At 54.6% G+C, this 20350-nt stretch overlaps 2 protein-coding genes across 2 annotated transcripts; one reads left to right on the top strand and one right to left on the bottom strand.

The window, feature by feature from the left end:
• Window positions 1-3137: 3137 nt before the first annotated feature.
• Window positions 3138-8774, top strand: NCLIV_042990 (conserved hypothetical protein; the record flags this gene model as incomplete). Its single annotated transcript, XM_003881216.1, has 7 exons — window positions 3138-3770; window positions 4289-4660; window positions 5648-6428; window positions 6801-6970; window positions 7216-7558; window positions 8209-8353; window positions 8738-8774. The coding sequence occupies 7 exons, from the start codon at window positions 3138-3140 to the stop codon at window positions 8772-8774; spliced, it is 2481 nt and encodes an 826-aa protein (XP_003881265.1).
• A 3545-nt stretch (window positions 8775-12319) lies between these two features.
• Window positions 12320-13796, bottom strand: NCLIV_043000 (conserved hypothetical protein; the record flags this gene model as incomplete). The annotated part of the gene is made up of 3 exons (XM_003881217.1): window positions 12320-12355; window positions 12936-13144; window positions 13784-13796. 3 exons carry the CDS (start codon window positions 13794-13796, stop codon window positions 12320-12322), a joined length of 258 nt encoding a protein of 85 aa, XP_003881266.1.
• Between the last annotated feature and the right edge of the window lie 6554 nt (window positions 13797-20350).

A 20350-nucleotide genomic window follows, 5' to 3' on the forward strand; every position in this document is an offset into this window, starting at 1 on the left:
TCTCGTCCTATCTTTGACCGTACGTCCGGCGTGGACACAGTGCAGCCCGCTCAAGGTTTGCGACGACTGTATTTCTGCTTCGTTGCTATTTTGCGAAGTTTGAAACGCCGACGACGGCAGCTATTCACAGACCGACAGTCTAAGGCTGTCAGACACAGCTTTACGTCTGGTGAATGGGACAGAGTCTTCTGTTAGGAAGAAGCGGCGTGGCGGCTCCGCTCCGCGAGAAACCCAGTCCAGGCTGTTCCGTCCTAAACCTCGGGGAGGTGCTCTCCGCTGCTGCTCCAGAAGTCATCTCGTCTGTGACGACACAGAGACTTGCAGCGTCAAAAGTGAGACCGAATGCGTCGGAAAACTCTTTCGCGTCAAGGCAAACGAACTCCACGCCCGCAGCCCTCTCGCACCCTGATGCGTCTGCACTCTTTCCCAGAACGGTGCTATGGGCGACGCCTCTGTCGTGGGCGTAGCTCAGGGGAAACGCGTGTCTCGGGAAGGAGAGACTTGCGGATGAGTTAAGAGTTGCGTTCTACCTTGTTTTTGCCTCTCGCCGTCTTCGCCCCACCGTTTTTTCGTTGGGAACGCTTTCCCTGTGGCCTGCAAAAACGCCTCGCATTCGGATGATGGACGGCGAGAGAGCCTGTGCGCTTGGCACACACTGTTGGCCTGCCAGCTGCATGCAACCGTTTTTCCGCTGCCATCGATCGAAGCCTTCGTCAGTGTGCACTCGAGAGTCTTGTGAAAGTTGGAGATTCCACTGGATTTGCACAAGAGAAACGTGTATCGGCCGAGCTCAGGAACGCACCCAGCTGACTCCATATAGCCCAGCGCCCGCCCCGTGTGGCCTTCCTCCTAGGCATACATGGAGAACAGGCAAGACAGCTTCCAGGGCCAAGTCCACACTCCCCGTCGGTCGGAGTCACTGCGCGTAAGCCGTCCGGATACGGGGTATCTCGACTGCTGGACTTTTTCCTTTTCAGTGACACGAGCGAGGCGCGTGTTCATACTGCGGCGTTGCTCGTTTTCCTTGTGATCGTTTTGAAGCAAAGAAAGAGATCTGAAAACACCCTGGAGCAGATTGCGTGCGCACAGCTGCTCCCGCAGGGGGGTTAAGTTGTGCTCACCTGCGGGCCTTTCTCCCGTCTCCGCCCAGTCGAGAGTGGTTTCATGTCTCTATACGCGAAAGCCGTCTGCGGCCTCTGCCTGGCACTTTGGGAATTTTTCTCGGCTCTTTGCCCGTTTGGTTTGCTTTTGGAACCCTTAAAGTCGCAGCATATCTGGAAATAAATTCTCGGCAAGTGCTGGGCCCGTAAACCGTCTGCCTGCGCGGCGCGCCCCGCGGATTTGCCGGCACCGTATATTCTCACAGGGGGGGGGGGCCTTCCCGCGCCCCAGGGTCAGCGAAGAGACACTAAACATTGGGCAACAAAAGCGGGTTTTCTGGCAGCAGGTGGCCCGGCGCCTTATCGCCGCTTCCGACTGTCGGGGACGCCGAAAATGCAGTGAATCGGTTCATCTCATTGAGGGGAAGTTGCAGAAAACACACGAAGAATCCGGGACATCCTTTGTCTGTTTTACCACTTGATCTCCGCTCCAAACCGAAGACTCGCATTTTGGTCCTGTTTCGACTCCGTCCCCTCCGTCGCAATCGGCATGAGGGGGCGTGGGTAGCTTCGATGTTTCGGCATTTGGGGATTTCTGTCGTTCGGGAAGCCTGTTTCTCCCGAATACGTCTTTTCCTCGCGGTGCGTCGGTTCGCCTCTGTGGCTTCAATCCATGTATGGATCACCTGAGTCGACGTTTTCCCCCGGTGGAGACTGCGCCGCCGCCCCTTGTGCGAGAGACAGAGCCCCAGATTTGTCTTCCATGCTCAGAGCTTCACCACTTCTATCCATCCCCTTGCCGTGTGAGAGCGGTTCCTACGCCTCTCGGTGAAGAAAGCATCGTCTGTTGAATCTCATGCTCCTTCCGTTGCCGTTCGTTTTCCAAGCAACCGGCGGCAACGGGGACGAAGCCCCGCACTCTGCTCGCCTGGCACCAAATTTTTTTGCATAGCCGTCGTACCTCGGGAAGAGCCTCAGGCGTCCGAAATGGTTATACAGTTTCTCGTGTCGTGCTTCCTCCCTCCGTTGTGCATGCTGCGATTTTGATATACTTCGCACACCACAGATCGCGGGAGGGGGATCTGCGGTTTACCCGATGGTGAAACCGACTCGTCTGTGCGTCCACGTGGGCCTTTGCGCATATATTTTTATTTTTAAATGTGTCTGTGAATAAGGAAAGAGGTAGAGCGGAAGCCGTGTTGATCCCTCTACACACACACACGTGCAAATTACAGATAGTTCTGCAGCCTCCGTCCATACATATCAGATGTACGGTCTAGTATTCATCACATCTACATATTTCCATGCACTTCAAACACACTGTTTACACGTGTCCGAAACACAGTTTGAAAGATACGACGGACAGCAGGTTTGCACAGGAAACGTTCTGTGAGTTCCCGAGGCGCAAGGTGTGAGGCGCCCAACCCCATCATGGACTGAGAATTCTGTCGGAGCGACAGTCCGACAGTAGCGCGTTCCCGGTTTGCATTGTAGGAAAATCCGTTTGCGCGTTGTCTCCTCGCGCCTTTTTTCTAAGAACCGGTTTTGCATGCGTCGATAGTTTCTGGGGATTGGACTTAGTAGACGGCGCGCACACGTGGCAGCCCCCGGCGTACCCCTCCGCGTTTTCTATCTGAATTTGTACGTTTGATCAACTACCACGCCGCTTCGCCAGATTTGTGGTGTGTTTGGATGGCCTCTTCAGCTGAGTTCAGCTAAGCTTTCTTTCGGGCGCCGCGTAGGGGTCCGGTGTGGAACTGCAATTCGTTTTCTGGCGCAGGCCGCCGCGGCGGTTTGGTGCCAGGTTTCGATCTGTTTGCATTCGCACATGTGGAGAGACATCTGACCGCTTCGTTTCCCAGCTTCGCACTGGACGTCGTTTCGGAGGCACGCACTCCGTTCGCTTGCTTCGTCTCCGTTCCCCCAGTCCTCGCCTTCGCGGTGTAGGGCGGGCCAAACAGCGGCAGCTGGACCTGTTTGCCGGCGCCGTTTTCCGTATTGCATCTTTCTTTGTCTTTCCTTCAAGCGTTTTGCGACATGTCGGTGGCGTCATCCGGTCTCACCCACTCGTGGGTACCGTGCCCGCGGGGTCCGGCTTCGCACTTGGAGGGGCGGAGCGCGTCGTCCCTTCAAAATTCCCGCTGTGCAGAAGACGCACTCGCAGTGCTCGGACTGGACGCGTCGGCAGACCTGAGGCCGCCGCCCCACCCCGGATCTTCTGCAGGAGTCGCGGCTTCCCCCAACGGCGCCTCCCACGCTGCTCCTCCCCCCTCGTTTCCCGCGAGTTCCCCCGTGCATTCTCTCCGCGGTGCACCTTTCCGCAGTCTCAAGAGACACAGCGCTACCGACTCCCTCGCTGGGGCAGTGCCGGCCGTGGCAGACCGGGCTGGGGGCCTCCCCGGCGCGTCGCCTGGTGCAAATATGCTTTTTTGGGGGAGCGGGGAATCCGAGGACGAGTCCTCTCGCTTCCCGAGTGATCTGGGCACCGGAAAGACTGCGTTGTTCCCGATGCTATCGCAAGTCCAGCTTAGTGGTTCCGACGGCGCGGCCAATGCGCTTGACACCAGTGCCGAATGGAATCTGTTGCTGCGTGCGGAGCTCCAGAGTGCAATGGACAACGAAGCGAGAGTCCATTTGCGGGCAATGAGGGAAGACCAGAAAGCGGCGCTGGTGAGTTGTGTTCCGCAACGCACACGTTGCCTCTCCTTTCGTCGTCCGGCACCGACCCCGCGTCCGCTGCGGGAGACACCCGAAGCATCTCTGCAGGCAGAAACCACCCACCCCAGGGGGGGAGATGAGCGAACTTGACACACTTTTTTGGGGACGGCAGCGTGTGCCCTGCCCTCTTAAGCAGTGTCCGGCTAGTGAGAGACGAGACACCGCGCAGGTCCTTTGGCACAGGGAGTTTGCGTTCGGCACTGCGCGGCGCTGTACGTGTACGACATTACAGCACACGCATGTGGAGTTGCGATCGGACGAAGGTTTGTATTTACACCGACATAGACCTATTTATGTCTGCATTCTTGCCCCGCCAAAAATCTCTCAACCGTGACGATCCAAATTTATTACGTGAAGGAAACGAAACGTGGAAGCGGTTCCGGAAATAAGCTCGCTCCGACGCGTTGCGTTTCGGGACACCAATGCCTCTCAACGGGTTCCCTCGTTCTTTTCTGCGTGCGCCCTTTCAGCGAAACTTGCTGACTCTCAGGCAGCATACATTGCAGGCACAGCTGGAACGGATCGAGAAGCTGTTGGCGACTCTCTACCGAGATTGTGACGCCATATTCAGTGTCTCGGACGTGCTGGCTCTCATTCCCGACGTCGCACCGCTCGTCCCGGCATACCCTGCCCGTTCACCATCAGCCGGCGGGTCCTCTGCTTACGGGACCGCTCGCTGCGTCTCCCCTCACCACCCTCCGGGCACCGCCAGTCACGTCGACCCTCTGCGTTCCCCCAGTCCCTCGAAGTCGCCTGCTCCACAGATGACGATCGGCATTCTTGGGTTGTCGACTCTCCGTGGCCCGGCCAGCGGGGGAACTTCAGGCACCGTGGGAACCGAGGTAGGCGACGATGGGTGTCTCTGAAAGGAGGCTTCTCTACGCGTCTCCTTCGTGCAGAGAGGACGTTCAAGTCTGTTTTATCCAGGCTGGTGCCGGCTTACAGAGTGAGCCGTGTCGAGGTTACAGTTCAGCGAGGTACCGTGAGTGCAAAGGCCTGTAGATGCGGGCTGCTTGTTTCAGAACTGACCAGGTCTGCTGGGCTGTAGCCGAACCCACCCTGGTGAGCTTTCTGGACGCTGCTTCACCCGTGTCGCGCCAGGCAGGTAGCCTGGTTCTAGGAAATGGCCTTGCCACTGTCGAGCCGGTCGGTTCCTGAGGCGACCAAAGGTGCCGTATGCGAGAACCAAACGCACGTGCCTCGCTTCTTTTGTGAGTGAAACTACCTGCCTTTCGCAGTTCACGGCCTTTCCTGAGCGCGTTGTGTTCGTGGCAGGCTTCGCAGAGCACCTATGCGACTCCTAAAAGCCAGCGGGGGTCATCCATGAAAGAGGACGGGTTCTTCTTCTCTTCGACTGGCTCCCCTTTGATGTCTAATCACCAACCTGGGCAAAACGAGGGCGACTGTCTCCGAGGCACTGGGAAAGAGAGCGGCGCCGGATTACCTCTCTCTGGAGTTTGTGCGGACGCCCAGCAGTTTCATCGAAGAAATTCGACGAGATCGAGGACTGCACCCACGTATACACTGGACAACCTCGCGGTGAGCGGCAACAAAGTTAGGATCCATAGTGACCCGGCGAAGATGCTCTTCAGAGCGACACTGGAAAGGCTCGCGTGTTCGTAGCGAGTTGTTACCCTCCTGGACATCCCGAGCGGTTTCACGAAGTCCGGCCTTCAAAGGCTCTTCTTAGCCCTACCACAGTAGACGGCGGTTTGGCAGGCGCGCGCACTGTTTCGCAAAACGAGCTTCGCGCGTTTAGTCTTGACAGTTCCTTGGCGGCTCAGCATTCGGTCTTCGTGTTCTGTGGCCTCTCTTTCTCCCTCTTGCAGAGTCTCTTTTCTTTGATTTGCGACGACGCTGGCCGCGCGGGCTCGACCACGGCGACGCTCGCAGACGCCCTCCGGGAAGGGCACTCTGTAGCTTCGGGGGCCAGTTCGGGAGCGCCGGCTTTGCCTACGGGCGCTTCCGAGACTCCTTTGTTTCAAACCCCCGCCTCTGCTGCTGCTCAGCAGCTGGCCGCAGATGTAGTTGCGTCCGACGCTCTCGCGTCTCTGGTGTTGAAGACACGAAGTCGACTTTCTGCACTGGAGCTGAGAGACAGGAGAGTACGTTTTGACGAGGAGCACAGAGAGCCCATGTTCCAGCGCCACAACACTCGGTCGGCGTCTCTTGGAGCGTCGCGCGTGTTTGGTGGGCAAGATTTCCTCATGTCGTCAGTGGGCACAGCGTTGGCGGCCGCAGCTGCGGCAGCTGAGGCTGCAGATGCACAGAACGAGGAGGAGTTTCTGATCGAACAAGGGGCTTGCCAGCTGGGAACTAGCGAGAGGGCAGGCAATTCCGATGGTGCGGCTGGAGTCGTCGCCCCGTCGCCCGGATCTCCCGTCTCCTTGCAGAACGGACTGCCCAGCCCTTCAGTGGGCAGCGCATTGAGGAATGCTTCGAGTGGCGGCGATGGGACATCACGAAGCAGTGGAGGCGCTTGGGAAGCACTCAATGGATCCATGACTACGCAGGCTGGGGAAACGTCTGGAGGCAATGTTGCGTATGCAAGACCCCAGAGACGAACCGTGACTCTCCCAGGGAGCACGAAGTATTTGCAACTCCAGTCGAGTAAGGAGAACGCAAAGTTGATACACGCGAACGGACAGGATTGCACTGACGTGCCAGGACACAAAAGTGGAGTAGGGCAGCGTCCCTGAAGCACCGGTAGTGTTTTCTGGTCTCCGGGTCGTGAGGGGGGCGGCTGCCGCGCTGTGGACCGGACACGACCGACGCAAATGCATGCATTTCTGGTGTGGCTTTCATGCCTCTAAGGGGAGCGCCACGTGGGCGAAGAATCCAAGGCAGTGGAACTGCTATGCTTCACCGCTCTCGTTTTCTTCACGTCCGCGAAGCGTTTGCTGTGACGAGCAATCGCAGTCTGCAGCCCGTCTTTGAAGAGTGTACAGCTCTCTGCTGCGGTGTTTTGCTTCCTTGTTCCAGTGGACGTACAGTGCCTGCTGCACCTTCAAGGCCGGTGCAAACCCTGCGCCTTCTACTACAACCGAAAGGGCTGCCGAAACGGAGTCAACTGCGAATTCTGCCACCACGAGGTTCACTCGAAACTTACTTTAAAGCAGTGGAAGAAACAGCAACACAAGCTTAGCAAACAGGTACGTTTGAGGTTCGCAGCATTCCTGCCTCTACGATGACTGCAATTCTCTTCTCGCCGCATCCTGACGATGTGCCCACACCGTTCGGTGCTTCTTGGCCTGTTTTCGATTCTGCGCAGGCACAGTCTGAGATGCCTGGTTCTTGGATTCCCGAAAGCATAGTGAGGGGTATGTGTCGCACGCTGCTGTAGTTTTCCGTCTAACCTGTCCCACTTCGTGCCTTGCTGTCATGCCTGTTTCTTTAGGGTCGCGTGGGGCTTGGAACCGGAGAGGACGACCTTGTGGCCGTTGCCGCTGCTGCCGCTGCATCTCGCCCGGGGGGGCTGAGGGCCAGTATCGGCACGGCAGCAGAGCTCATTGGCGCATCGCCGCTGAGTACTGTAAACACCGGGACCTTGTGTCCGGGATCTGTTGGCGGGTCAGGTTCGTGCGAAGCACCAGGAGTTTTGGAGGATGCGGTGATGCGCACCTTGTTCGGCAACGGAGACATCTCTCGGAACCTGCCGGCCTTCTCCTTGGTCGGCGAGAACGGCTCGGCGACGACTGGAAGAGACGCAGTGATTGCTGGCCTGGAGCTGTCCGACGAAGGTAAGCCCGCATCGCCGGCGACGCGCCGTTGTCCATGGAGCGCTCATGGAGGGTCCGAGGAGTCGAGCGTCGCTCTCACCAAGGGAGCAGAGGCTTCCGGTAGCCAGTTAACAGGGAGGCTACGCTTTTGGCAGACAACAGTGGAGCGCCAAGACATCACCGATGGCTGTCTGTCTATTGCGAACTCTCCTGACACGGTGTCATGTGTATGCAAACCGATACACTCTCACGACAAGAGGGTCCGCTGACACTGCTGTTTACAGTAGTTGCGTAGGCTTCCCCTGTCGTGTATTGCGGGGCCTGTGTGACCCTGCACGAACGGCGCAGAGATCCAGAGGAGCACCAAACCCAGCAGAAAAAGTGGAACCTCAGGCGCTTGTGACAGCTGACAGCTGCGTCACTTCTACCAACACCGCAGCTGCAGCGGGCAGTGTACGCGCGCGAACGCGTGAAGGGAAGGGGAGTGGTTTTGTGTGTATGCCGATCCTGCACCGGATGAAGGGAGCGTTGTTTGTGTACGCGTAAACAAGGTGGATGGGCAAGTTGGGTGTCACAGAGTGCACAACGTGCTTGTACATCTGCACTCCGACCCGTAGCTGAACCTGAGTCGCGATCGACTTTGTCACGTGTGTACACGTATTCCTTCGCAGGCACATCTGGTCCTCCACCTGGCCCAGCATCGCGTCTGAGAGCCGCCCTAGCCTCAGCTGAAAGCGCCCGCGCAGCTGCTGCGGCGGCCGTAAACGATGGGGACTACCAATGCTCATCGGATGGGGGAAGTGAGGTACCCGGCAGGTCGAGTGACGAATGTGTGAGCGGGTCCACTAAACTGATTTACTCCGACATGGGCAATTCCGCTTGCGGCGGTGACTCCGGCAGCGCAGCACCTCATGCCGTCAATCCCGCCAGCCCTGGCTGTCACGCCCTACTTAGACGGATTTGACAGCGATGTGACGAAACTTGGCCGTGGACCCTCCAAGCAAAGGAACGGCTGTGGTGCCCGTGACGGAGACTGTCTTTCTCGCCCAGGCGCTGCGTATAGGAGTCGTCGCTCGGAGGATCCAGCAGGTGGCAACGGTATCTGCGACAGATGGGGTTCAGATTTGAGCATCCCACATCGGAGCAGGAAAGAGACAGGAATCCTGTTTGCTGTTTTGCCTTTAAAAAATGCCTCTTCAGCTGGGGCCAGCAAAAGGTTCCAGGTAGCCAGCAGTGACCGCGCGGTTGCAGCTCTTCAGTATCGGCGACCGAGGGTTTGCCTGCTTCAAGTCGTCAAGGCTCTACGACCTTCTTATGTTCAAACGATTGACAGGCGACCGAGAAAGAATTGCACCAAAACGCAGACAGGCCGTTATGGCTGGCTTCATATTTAACAATCCGTAGGATTCAGGAAGGCAACATTTGCTTCTGTCGGCCGTCGGTGACTGGACAAGTGTCGCTGGTCAGGGCGTGAAAAAAATGCCCTTATGCGGTTTGTTCGTCACGGTAGGCTCCCCGTGTTAACGATACGGAGAGACGCGCGTGCGTGAGCTCCCAGTGATGAGTGGCACCAAACCAGTGCTCGCCGGCTGTGCGTGGCAATGCGCGACGTGCGCAGCCTCTGTGAGCGCAGGCACAGGCGAGAGAGTGGCGCTACGTGAGTCCGTGTGTGCTGAATCGTGAAGGACGTCCGCAGCGTGCCGAGGGCATCCGTTGATATTTCTTGCAGCGTTGCGGCATCGTTGTATTCTTTGAACTATGGTGTCCACCTGAACCTCATACTGTGCGTTTGCATCTGCACTCAATGGGACCTTGCGATCCTCGCTCATGATCCTCGCAAGGTTTGCCGTCGTGTTTTAAGTGTTGCGGCCTTCTGCCCAGTCCGTTTTCACGTTGTTGTGATGTGTGCCCTGCTGGACTGTCGCCGTTGTTTATCCCACTTACTTGTGGCTATCACGGTATAGTGTCACAGCTCCGGTTCACTAACACCTACCGGATGCGTTCGTGTTTTCGGTCCGGCGCGTTGGTTGTGCTGTCCACCTCGTTTCCTCGTTTCATTCGTGACATGCTTCACCATCCAGCAAATTGTTCTTATAGTGGGACTCGGCAAGGGAGCGGTACTAATCGGCGGTGCCCGTAGTTGTCAGTATGGGGAACCCTGGCTGTGCCGTGAGAGAACTCTGCCCAAGGTCCGAGCTGTTTCTGTGAGGGGAATAGGGTCCTCAAAAGCGTGTCGCCGTGGCCATTGCGTCAGGGAGCATCGCGTTCGCTGTACTGTCAAAGACGTCCGAATACAAGTCCAAAATTCCAACTACGTTGCTCCCTGTTCTCAACCGGAGCGTGACATGCTGTGCTTGTTGGAGGGCTTTCACTGCCACCACGCGTCTTCATTGTGTGTAAGGCGAAAGCGCTCGCAGCAGAAGCCGTGCTGAATGTTTGTCATCCGGCGACCAAGGCATACGCCTGCCTCATTTGTATCAAAGCAGTAACTATTCTCACAGATTGTTGTAGTGATTCATACGATTTGATTTGTGGGGTCACGAGCAATAAATGCCCGCACATCGACACGCTCGATGGTGGCGTGTAGGCGGTATCGGAAGCCCCCAAAGCATTCGGAAGTGCGTGTAATCGAATATTTGTGCCACTCAAGATGAAACTACGTGACGATATCTCTGCAGGTGGGACGAATCGTTCATTCAGTGAATCCTACGCATACGTGCTGTTGGAAGCATGCGACACTACTGCACTGGGAGGGAGCAACGATGATGTGTTCAGATTTTTTCTTTTTCGCTGTCGCTCGTCCGGCTACACGTGAGAGTCGTAGACAGCTCTAGTTTGATGTCGGTAGCTGACGACGTAGTCGTCCAGTCTCTGTGCAGTGGTTTCTTGTGGGACAGAAGGTTGTTTGTCTGAACATGCACGCATATGTACGTTCACTAGCACAGGAGTGCTGTGACAACTGATGCTCCGGTGCGTTCGCGTCATACAAAGCGAGAAGTCGTTCTGTCATGGAACGGGTTTTGGTGCTTTCTGATGCAGCCGACTTCCGTGGATTAACGGCGTGGTCCTTTTGTTGCCACTATTCTATAGAACTCATCGTGGCATAGATTGGTCAGCCAGATTCGCGAATGAAACGAGGAGGCAGTTCACCTCCATCAGCGAGTATTTCTGTGTACTGCCGTTGCACCGTGAGGGGTCCAGACGACCCGCATTGTAGCTACTCGCCTCATCCAGTTTTATCAACTATCAATGAACGCGCAGCGGCGCCTGTTGTCGACAGCGATCCCTGACGTGGAGGAGGATGCATGCCCTTGTCGAAAAACAGAAGCAAGACGTTCTGTTTTCCTTCATAACGATTCGAACGAGGTATGTCCAATGGCTCTCAATTTTCCGGTGTAGGCGACGCTAACAAGGCTCGCCAGCAGCTTATGCCCATTCTTGGCTTGTCAGTGTCCCAGCAAGATGACGAGAATGTATTCTGGAAGCGTCCTTCCCGTGGCAACGGCTGCGGGTGAAGCTCTGCGTGCTGATTGAGAGTAACTCTGCGCGTTCTCTGAGGATTTGAAACGTCTCAACAGTACCTCAAAAGCAGCGCATGCAAGTATGCATACGTTCGTGGTGTGCCTTGGCATTCCTCTGTCGGACCCGGCGTTGCCAGTCACACACAAAGCCCGTGTCGGAGCCGAAAATGGACACCTGATGGAGGATGGTGACTGAAGTCAAGGCGTATGCGTCAGAACAGAAGCTCTACGTGTTGGAAACAAGTTGCGTAGCGGCCGTTTTTTCTCTTCGAAGGGGAAGCGCATTCTGAGATGTGGAAAATGGATTACTTTGCATCCGAAATGTCAGGGGTGGCTGAGCTGTGTGCATGTCTGGGTAATGCTGATGGTTCAAATGTGTTTTGCGGAGTTCGCCGTCTGCTCTCAACGCTGGGCGGCATGGCAAACAAACGCAGGACATGTGTGCGTAACGCGACTGTTCAGCCGCTTTGAAGCAACAGTGTCTACTGAGCCCCGACTAGCGAGAACCGCGCCTTTCGTGCTCTTCTTGTGGGTACGGGCGATGATCCAGAGCTAAACCGCGAATGGCGAGCTGTTCATTATGTGCGATGGATAAGGCGTAAAAACGTTTACGTGCACCGCGCAAGCACCTGAATACTGACACATTACTTGTGTGAGTACTAAGTCCGCGACCAGGACGACACATCGTCCTTTGCGATCGGATCACAGGCCTTCCTAAACAAGACTAGGGGGCCGATGGGACAAGCAGAACACTGCACAGACCCGAGCAGAGCTCAGCCTCGTCCTCGTCATCATTTGTTTGTTTCGAGGTAGAGAACTTGTTCACCTGAGGCAGAGCTCACAGACGGTCAGCACGTTATATGCTGACATTTTCTTGCCCCGTTAGACTGCAAAGGCAGCGAGCGAGATCTCTTCCACCTCGTCCTTTTCTTCAGCAGCGACAATCGATGCCTGCAGGTAATGTTGCGAAGAAACACATTAATGTTGAAGGCGTCGAGACGACGTAGGGATTTTTGGAACGAGGCAGGCGTTACACTCTGATGCCACAAATGCAGGTGTGACAGCGCCGTAGAAGGTCAATCGCCTCTCTTTTTGGCCGTAACTAAATGCCACACTGCGAGTGTTCTTGGGTGTCATCGACTGCGTGGCTACGGTGCTTCCGAAACGCAAATAGAGACGAGCACCTCGAGTCCTGAAGCTACTGAAAGCACAATGCGTACCCTCTTATTTCGTCGGCCGCCGCTAGGTTTCCCTTTGCGAGTCAGGGGTGACGGAACCCTGCTTTCTTTTCCTTTCTCTGCAGCGCAGCGGAAAGAAATTATAATCACAAAATATTTGCGTCTGATATATATATATATATATGTAACATAAGTAGGCTTTTCACTTGTGGGTAGACGTATATATTCTGTCGCCGACATGCCAGTGGTTTTCGTATCGTGCAGTTGCTCTCAAACCGAGTATCGCGGATTTTTAGAATGCCGTCCGCTGGTATCGTTACACCGAACTCGAGCGAGAAGTGGTGTGGACCGTGCACGACTGTCTATCCTGACGCTTTGAGTACGTGTCTCAGAACGTGCCCTTTGGTAGCAGTTCTCGGCGGCGAATTTCCTGTTTTTCCCAAAGGAAACGATGGTACAGAGCCTAAGCATACATGCGCACGCATCAGGCCAACGCCGATTGCTGCATCAGACCAACGCCGATTGCTGCATCAGATCATGCCATGTTACAAACTCGAGCCTACAACTGAATCTCGTATTACGATGTCCCAGCTAGCCAAAGACTGGAACCACCTGTAGCCACCTGAAGCCATCCCAGGTTCAATAGAGACCGGCACCCCATGCGTTCTTTAAAATGCTTGATGCTGGAGATCACCTCACTTTCAACAAGAGGAGTCCTTCGATTTTCTTGTTATTGAAGTCCCAACAGTCGTAGTTCTTGTCCAGCACGTGCTCTATCAGGTGGTACACTTCAATGCTTTTCAACCAGTCGGTAAAGCTCCCGTCTTTGCTCAAAGCAAAATCCATCGGTGGATAGAAGCCTCGAGGGTCTCCCACTATGGGGACACTCCCTCCATACAACGTTGAGTCTTCAGCATTGCCAGAGCTGGTAGGCGACACAGACGTGGCAAGCGCGGCATCCGATGCGTGGACGCCCGAAGAAGCGCCTCCCTCACGCTGCCCCGTCGGAGGTCCTGGCACTGCTGCGACCAAGCCGCCGGAGGACGACGTGACAGTGGAGTCGTAAACGAGGCCTGTGGCGTGACTGACAGGTGTAGCGAAGTCCACTACCCTGCACACATTTTCAGGAAGCACCGTTTTGCTCCAAAAGATGAAGGGATGCTGCCAGACATAGCGCGGGCCGGCAGACTTCCGGATGCAGCGACTGGAGGCACAGTGTCGATTCTGTTGCCGCGGAGTTGAAGACATTACAACACGAAGATACGCAAACGGAAAGCAGTCCAGGAACTGGTGAAGAGCTGAATCCGTGCCCCTGGTTATTGTAGGCAGAAGGCAGTGCTGCTGATACTTTGGACTAAACCAGTATACGTGTGCGAGAGAAAAAGAGGCCAGTGTACTCTTTGGTCACCGCCAAAGTTGCGGAATGTGTAAGTGCCTGCGACGGCGCATTTCATCGTCAGTCACATCATGTATATCGCTGCACACGGCTTCGTATGATCGAGTACGGCTAGCTGGCTGCTTGCCGTCAATACAGTACTTTCTTCAACTTCCCTTCATCATGATGATGGTATCTACGAAATAGGTAAAGCTAGTCGTTGTATAAACAACACTGGTGTTTCTGGAACTGCAACCCGCTGGTTTGGTTCCTTTCTCGAGGTCAGGGAAGTCGACTATCCTCCTCTTGGGCTGTTGCTGGCTGGCCATATGTAGTACATCAGGGGGGGTGATGACTTGAGAGCGTACGTATAGTTGGTCGCAGCCTCGAAATCGATCCCAATCTGCCGTAGCTTGACGATCAGTTCTCTGATTTACACATCGCCGGATCAAAAGTGTCTTCCTGCAAATACCAGTGCTCCCTGACGGCACGCGGTCCCAAACGGCAGGACACGCTTTTAGTGGATGTGAAAGGAGGGCGACCGTCATCGGATATGGCATTCTAGAACATGCTCGGCGTTGGGTTCGTCGCGCCAGTTGTTAGCAGTGCGTGTGTTGCGGATTGGGTTTTTTTCCAGTTTGAATGAGTTGATCGTGACTGCAAGATGCGCAGCGTGTGAGTCCAGAGCCTCAGCGGTAGTCGTAGACGCGAGGAACATGCGGATTTCTGGGCTGTGAACCACGCGTCTCCTACGCTTCTGAAGACGGCGACGTTACACATCTGGTGCGGAAGGCAAAATGTGAAGTACCGTGTCGAACCAAAGGGAAACGATTTGGTTTCCGTCCTTACGAACCGTAGACTGTCTGCAGCTTTCGTGTTGGGAAAGTCCAGGCAATGATGGTTTTTCGGCAACCCTGCCGCACTCTCGTTCGACACAACCGAACTTTGTGCCCTCTTTCCTGCAGTGCGATCAGTGCAGCACCAAAGTGACAAAACTATGTGAACCGGAGGAGGTTGGCCAAGGAGCATGTTGACCCTTGTTCCTGCTGGTCTGCTCCAGAACAACTCGGCAAATATTTCTGCAGGCACGTCTTTGTGTACCACTGATTCCCTGACAAACGAATGCCATGGCCATGCCATTACTATGGTGCACTGGATATATGGGCATTGTATGAGTAGCAGTTCTTCCTCGATGCCAATATGGGATAACTAAGAGAACAACCTGTTGACAGACAGATGAAACCCTTTTGTAGGTAGGTAGGTAGGTAGGTGTCTACGTAGGCTAGCATACGTTCCAGTTAAAACTTTTCTTTGACTCTGAAGCCAGGTACTTTGTTCCCGCTCGGCCCATTCTCTCAGTCCCCAAAGTGCCCAGCCACGGCAGAGCTTCATGGCCAAAGATGCGACCTCAACGTACAACTGATTTTCTATGACGGGGATCCCTAGGGGGGGCCTGTTTTGGTGTTCCGACGTCCTACTACTTTAGCGGCCATCACAATGACAGGAAAACTGAGTAGGCGGCCAGCTCGTCAGTGTGCAGGCCAGAGAAGGAAACCAGGTGCCCGAACGCTGCTACCCAAGACCACTCTCTACATGAGTACAGCCGAAATCCATTGCTCAGATGTTCGTACATTACCAGCGTAGTGGAAGTGATAACCTTGAGATGGGATCTTTCATAAGCCGCTCTTGTGACTCCCATGAACGGAGTCACGAAATAGATTATCTGCGCTCCCCGTAGCTTCGCTAATGGATGGCCAGATAATACTGTGCATCCATATAACCTGACCCGTCTCTTACCGGCCGCCGCCAAGTGTTCCTGCCGTTTCTGTTCGCAGAGCCGGCGAGCGAAAGCGCTGTGGTGGTGGCGGAGCTCCTTTACGTCATCAACCGAGAGGCAGTCCATTTCCTGCATGCGTTTCACAGGTACAGAGCTTCAGCAGATTGTCCACTAGAGCGGATTGGTGAGTAGCCACATCCGCCAGTTAGGCGTGCCTGCGTCAGGCACGATGCCTCTTGACAGTCTCGCGGTTTGCGGAGCGCCCCCCAGGCTGTGTCGTTTCACGCACGCACTGAAACACCCGGGTACAATCGCTCGATCATCAATGCCCACAAGTATGCCAATAGAGAAGAAGTTGCCGAAATTTATTGACCTGGGGTTCCCTGGGAACGGACATGCTTACTCCCTGGACAGCCCGATGACGACTCTTCAGTTGCAAGATAGCAAGCTCGATACCCCGATCGAAAACGGGGTTAAGTTCACGAGGCCCCGGACTGGCTTCTTTCTTGCGAGCGTCTCGATGGTGCGAGGGGGACGAGCGAACTGACCATCCTGCAACCGCAGCAGCCCATGCCCGGTGGCAGAGCTGAGGGACGAAACAGAGACAACGAGAGAATACCCGCCCGCCCCCCCCCCCCGCCAACCAGCTCTACCACTTCAGCTGTATGGTGCCAGGGAGCCGTTCCACCTGATTCTGAAGCTTCAAAGAATCGCTCGTGGAGCCTAGCTATCGGAGGCTGCATGAAGCCTACCAGCAAAAGCGCGGCGAGGTACGAGAAGTACTGAATTCTGGAGGCGGTGACTCCTGTGACGCAACGGTGTTTGGCCTTGCGAAGACTCAGTGTGCGGACAGAGTTTAACGCTTTCGTTAATGAAACTTCTTGGCCTTCTGCTAAAGTGGTACTACATGGCTACTGTAAAGGCGAAGTTTGCAGGCGTACGTGCTGCACCAGTAGCCTCCATCTGGCTAGTATTCAGCTACGGAACAGGCGCGACCAAACAATCGTTGCGCTAGGAAGACTGTGCCCGCTTTCCTAGGCCTGACAAAAAGAGAAATGGGGACCTGAGGCAATTGACCATCCATGAATGAAAGGCAGCGATACCTATGCTAGGGAACCCCACTCCCCTTTTCGAAATAGACTTGCGTGTGCGGGGGGGAGAGGCGGAGTCTTCCATGTTCCGTGGAGGGTTCGGCGAAGGAGGAGCTTTGACAGAACTGCTTGAAGCTTGTTTTGTGGAAAACGGATTCGGGTCCTCTACTTCGCCTGCCGCTTCTCCACTGACGCTCAAACCATCTAGGGGTACACGGAAACAGGAATGCTAAGCTGTCACAGTCGCGCACACCCGCGAGGACCGTGGCGCCCCTGGACGTGGAAAGATTGTCACTGTGATCTCTGGTGTATCTAGTGAAGAGAAGAATTAGCTGCTGCTATTCCAAATGAAGCAAAGCTACCAGAAATGTGCGTGGGTCAAAAGCGGACACGCCTACTGAGCAGGATGAGGCAAAGGAGACACGGTAGCTGCTACCCCACAGAAATGTGACGACCGCAGAACGCTGAATCGTTTCCCAGTAGATCATGTCGTGCGCTTCGCAAATACCCACTCCAAAAAGCTTGTTGCCGAGGATGACCGCCTCTTTTGAGAAACAAGTGTTTTGCGTCATTACTGCCGTCAAGCAGCATCCGTTGCTGAACCCGAATATCAGCTTTCAGATCCTGATCTGGGCCGCGCAAAAATACGGATGAAGGCGCTTCTGCTGCCGTGGCTGCCGTAGGGTCCGACAGAAAAGCTAACGGTAGAGCTGCATGAAGAACATCTGTAAGATTTGGGCTCGCAGCGCTCAACTATGAACATGTTCTTGGGTGGAAGAGGAACAATGAATAGTAATTCGTATTGTTCTTTCCAGGAAGAAAACCACGAACTGGTTGACATAATCTGTGCATGATGAGGGTGCGTTTACCTTCAGAAGATTCGTCGACGGACGGCCCGTTGTTCTTGGGGCCTCTCTTTCTGTCAGCCTCGTAAGAACTGTCTCCGTCACCTATATCCGGAGCAGCGACCCTTCCTGAGCGATCACCACTTTCGTTGCGGAGCCGGTCTCCTTCGAGTTTGCCCGATCGCGGATCAAGCTCCTCTGAGGCGGCAAGCGCCTCCAAATGCTTCTTGACATTTGCTAGAAGGACATGCTCGGCAGGAAGACAGGACTTGCCAACAAGGCTGGCGGCAACGAATGCCGTTGTTGACAGGGAGACGGCCTTCGGGTTCTGACAGGAGACACAATTTGCGTTAATTGACTTGTGGTCATATGCGTGTTGCGCTATCGTCAACGAAAGTGAAATCTTTGGTCCCTCTTTTCCACCCGTGCGAAGTTGCGACTGCTCGACATTGCCAGTGTCGCTCGTCTTCCGCTGTTGTTCGGCGGCGCGTCTCGCCGTCACCTGGCACTGGTTTGTGGCAGACCCGGGAGGAAACGTAGAGCGGTATGTGCTCATGGACATTTTTCTTTATAAGTACGCGCTTATTCATTGCGTTCTGCGCTAAACGCCTGCAGTTAGACGGATATAGTGGAGAACATGTTACTACATTGCCTGCAAAGAGTAACAAGATGCCTGGCATTGCGGCGTCCAGGTGAAAGTCACCACCGTCTCCCCCTACGTTAGGTCACTGACCGTCTATTTACCTTCGTGTAACAAATGTGCCTCAATTCTATCCGTACGGCGTACCTCTATTTGCCGAAGGGCCAAGCCGATTTGCTGGAAAGTAGCGACGACAGCGGCAGCCTTGCACAGTAAAGGTAGAACCCGAACAAAACAAGACACGCAGAGCCCACGGGACCATGAGCCTTGTGTTTCGACGGAAGCTGGGCGTCCTAACAGCTCAGCCGGTCCTACGTAATCTCGCTTATTTTCGCGCGCTGTCGGTTCTGCGCTTTTTTTGACAGGTTCTCTTTCGCAAGCATCCAGACAGATGGGGTCAATCCCTCGCATCAGACGCAATGGCGGCTTGGGGAAGCGCCACCACTTGGCACTGCCTACGGCCGAAACTGTTCTAGGTATGACCTGCATCCCAGCACCTGTCAGCGAAAGCAGAGGTTCACTAATACCCACCTAAACATCGTGTGTCTGTCCATGTAAGTTTTTTCCCTGTTGCGCAAATGAATGCCTCTCACCCACTCCTGGAAGAAGACCCGACTAAGGAACTGTCGCAGTGTGCACCGTATGTAAAATGCTGCTTCTGGAAGGTCGGCGGCCTCACCTGCGCAGACAAAAACAACTCAGCCTCCTTTTGTGGATCAACAAGACGACTGTGCCCCAAACTACAAACCATCTATTTCAGTTCGGGAGGTGCACTGGAAGCGCGGGAGGTTTCTGCGATGAAACATGCGTAGACGGAGCGCTACGCGCGGCAGTGTAGGCCACTCCATAAACACGAGTGACCCGTGCGAATGTGCATTCCTATAGATGCACATCTACGTCTGCATACTATGTACTTGCCTCATGAACGGTGTATCAGACTCCCATAGGCTTTCGTAGTACATATAACTGTGTCACATGCTCATGTCTCATTACAGAGACCCGGTCCCTCGATTGAGGGCAATCGAGGCCTGTGGAGCAGAAATCAGTCGTGCACGCTTCGGTAGGCCGCCAGTGCCTTTCTTGACTTAAGAAACGAGGACCACCTGGAAGCAATGCGTGTTACATCATGCCAAATCATTTCTTTCTCCTCACAGCGCCTTTTCATCTTCTCAGCTGCCTCATAAAGAATCCAACGCTGGGGCCGTACGCTCGCTTTCACAAACGACAATGCTGCTACAGCATGATGCAGCGCTTCCTGGGGCCTGTATTTGGATGACATCCAAGGCAACCGGAAATGCTCACCACGTGCTTGAACGGCTGAGCGGACATTTTGAATGCCTCGACCAGTGCCCATGGCGCCTGTGTGGAACGTAGTTTCCAATCGACCGTGCAATGATTCCTGTTCGTCGGCCTACCCGTTAACATTTTTGCTAACCTTCCAGGTAATCATTATCTATTGTGAAAGTGGTTCTTGATGCCTACCTGAGGCTGCGGACTTGCGTAGTGAGCACAGACAGTGCGGTGGAATGGAAGTCATACTCGGATGAAGCAACCACAGTATCACCTGCGTCGTTATTGTATACATTTTAACAAGAGCCCGGACCTCTTCACCAGCAATGAGTGCGGTTTGCCTCTTGCAGCCAAGATTTTGAGCACGTGCCTCTTTCTGTGCAGCAGATAACGGAACCTTCTCTTAAATCACACCCTGGCGCCGTGACGCCATTACGCCCGCTGAGGCCGGCAGTCCCTACGTCAGCTCAGGTTGTGCGTCCACTGTCTCTTAAAACACGTAACTCACCTGCTTAAGGAGCAAAAAGTAGACGCGAGATTGAGCCTTGTTTGAGCGAGAAGCGTGCAGACACCTGTCCAGGAATCTTTCACCGCGGTGTCTGGCTCGGTTAGTTCCGTTTTGATCACGTCTGCGATACCTTCTTCTAGCAACGACTTTTCTGGACAAGACATCAGAATTTGCTCTTGCTGTGAAATCAGAGCGGAACTGTATTGCAGTAGGCGAAAATATGACACATTGGGCAGAACTGAGTTGCAACGAAGCCCACTCACGACGCTAATAATGCAGGTGCAATTTTGAATTTCGACGGGAACCTATAACTAAGAGGATTTGACAATCATTCACAGTTCAGACATCACCAGTAATCTTCTCCCTGGAGGGGCAGTTGTGAGCTTCGTCGTTCATTACCGGGCTAATAATATGTTGTATAAGTTGACACCGGATCGCAAAACAATCCATCGGTTATGTTCCGCATGTCGCTAGAGGTAAAGTTATCCATCATACACGATGCTGTGTAGCCCATGTGCTTATGATGCTGTGGTGCCTTCACGTTACAGCAGCTTTAACCATTAACACATGTCAAGAGAGACGATGCGT

The sequence above is a fragment of the Neospora caninum genome, chromosome IX (genome assembly GCF_000208865.1).
Source record: "Neospora caninum Liverpool complete genome, chromosome IX".
Taxonomy (NCBI): Eukaryota; Apicomplexa; class Conoidasida; order Eucoccidiorida; family Sarcocystidae; genus Neospora; species Neospora caninum.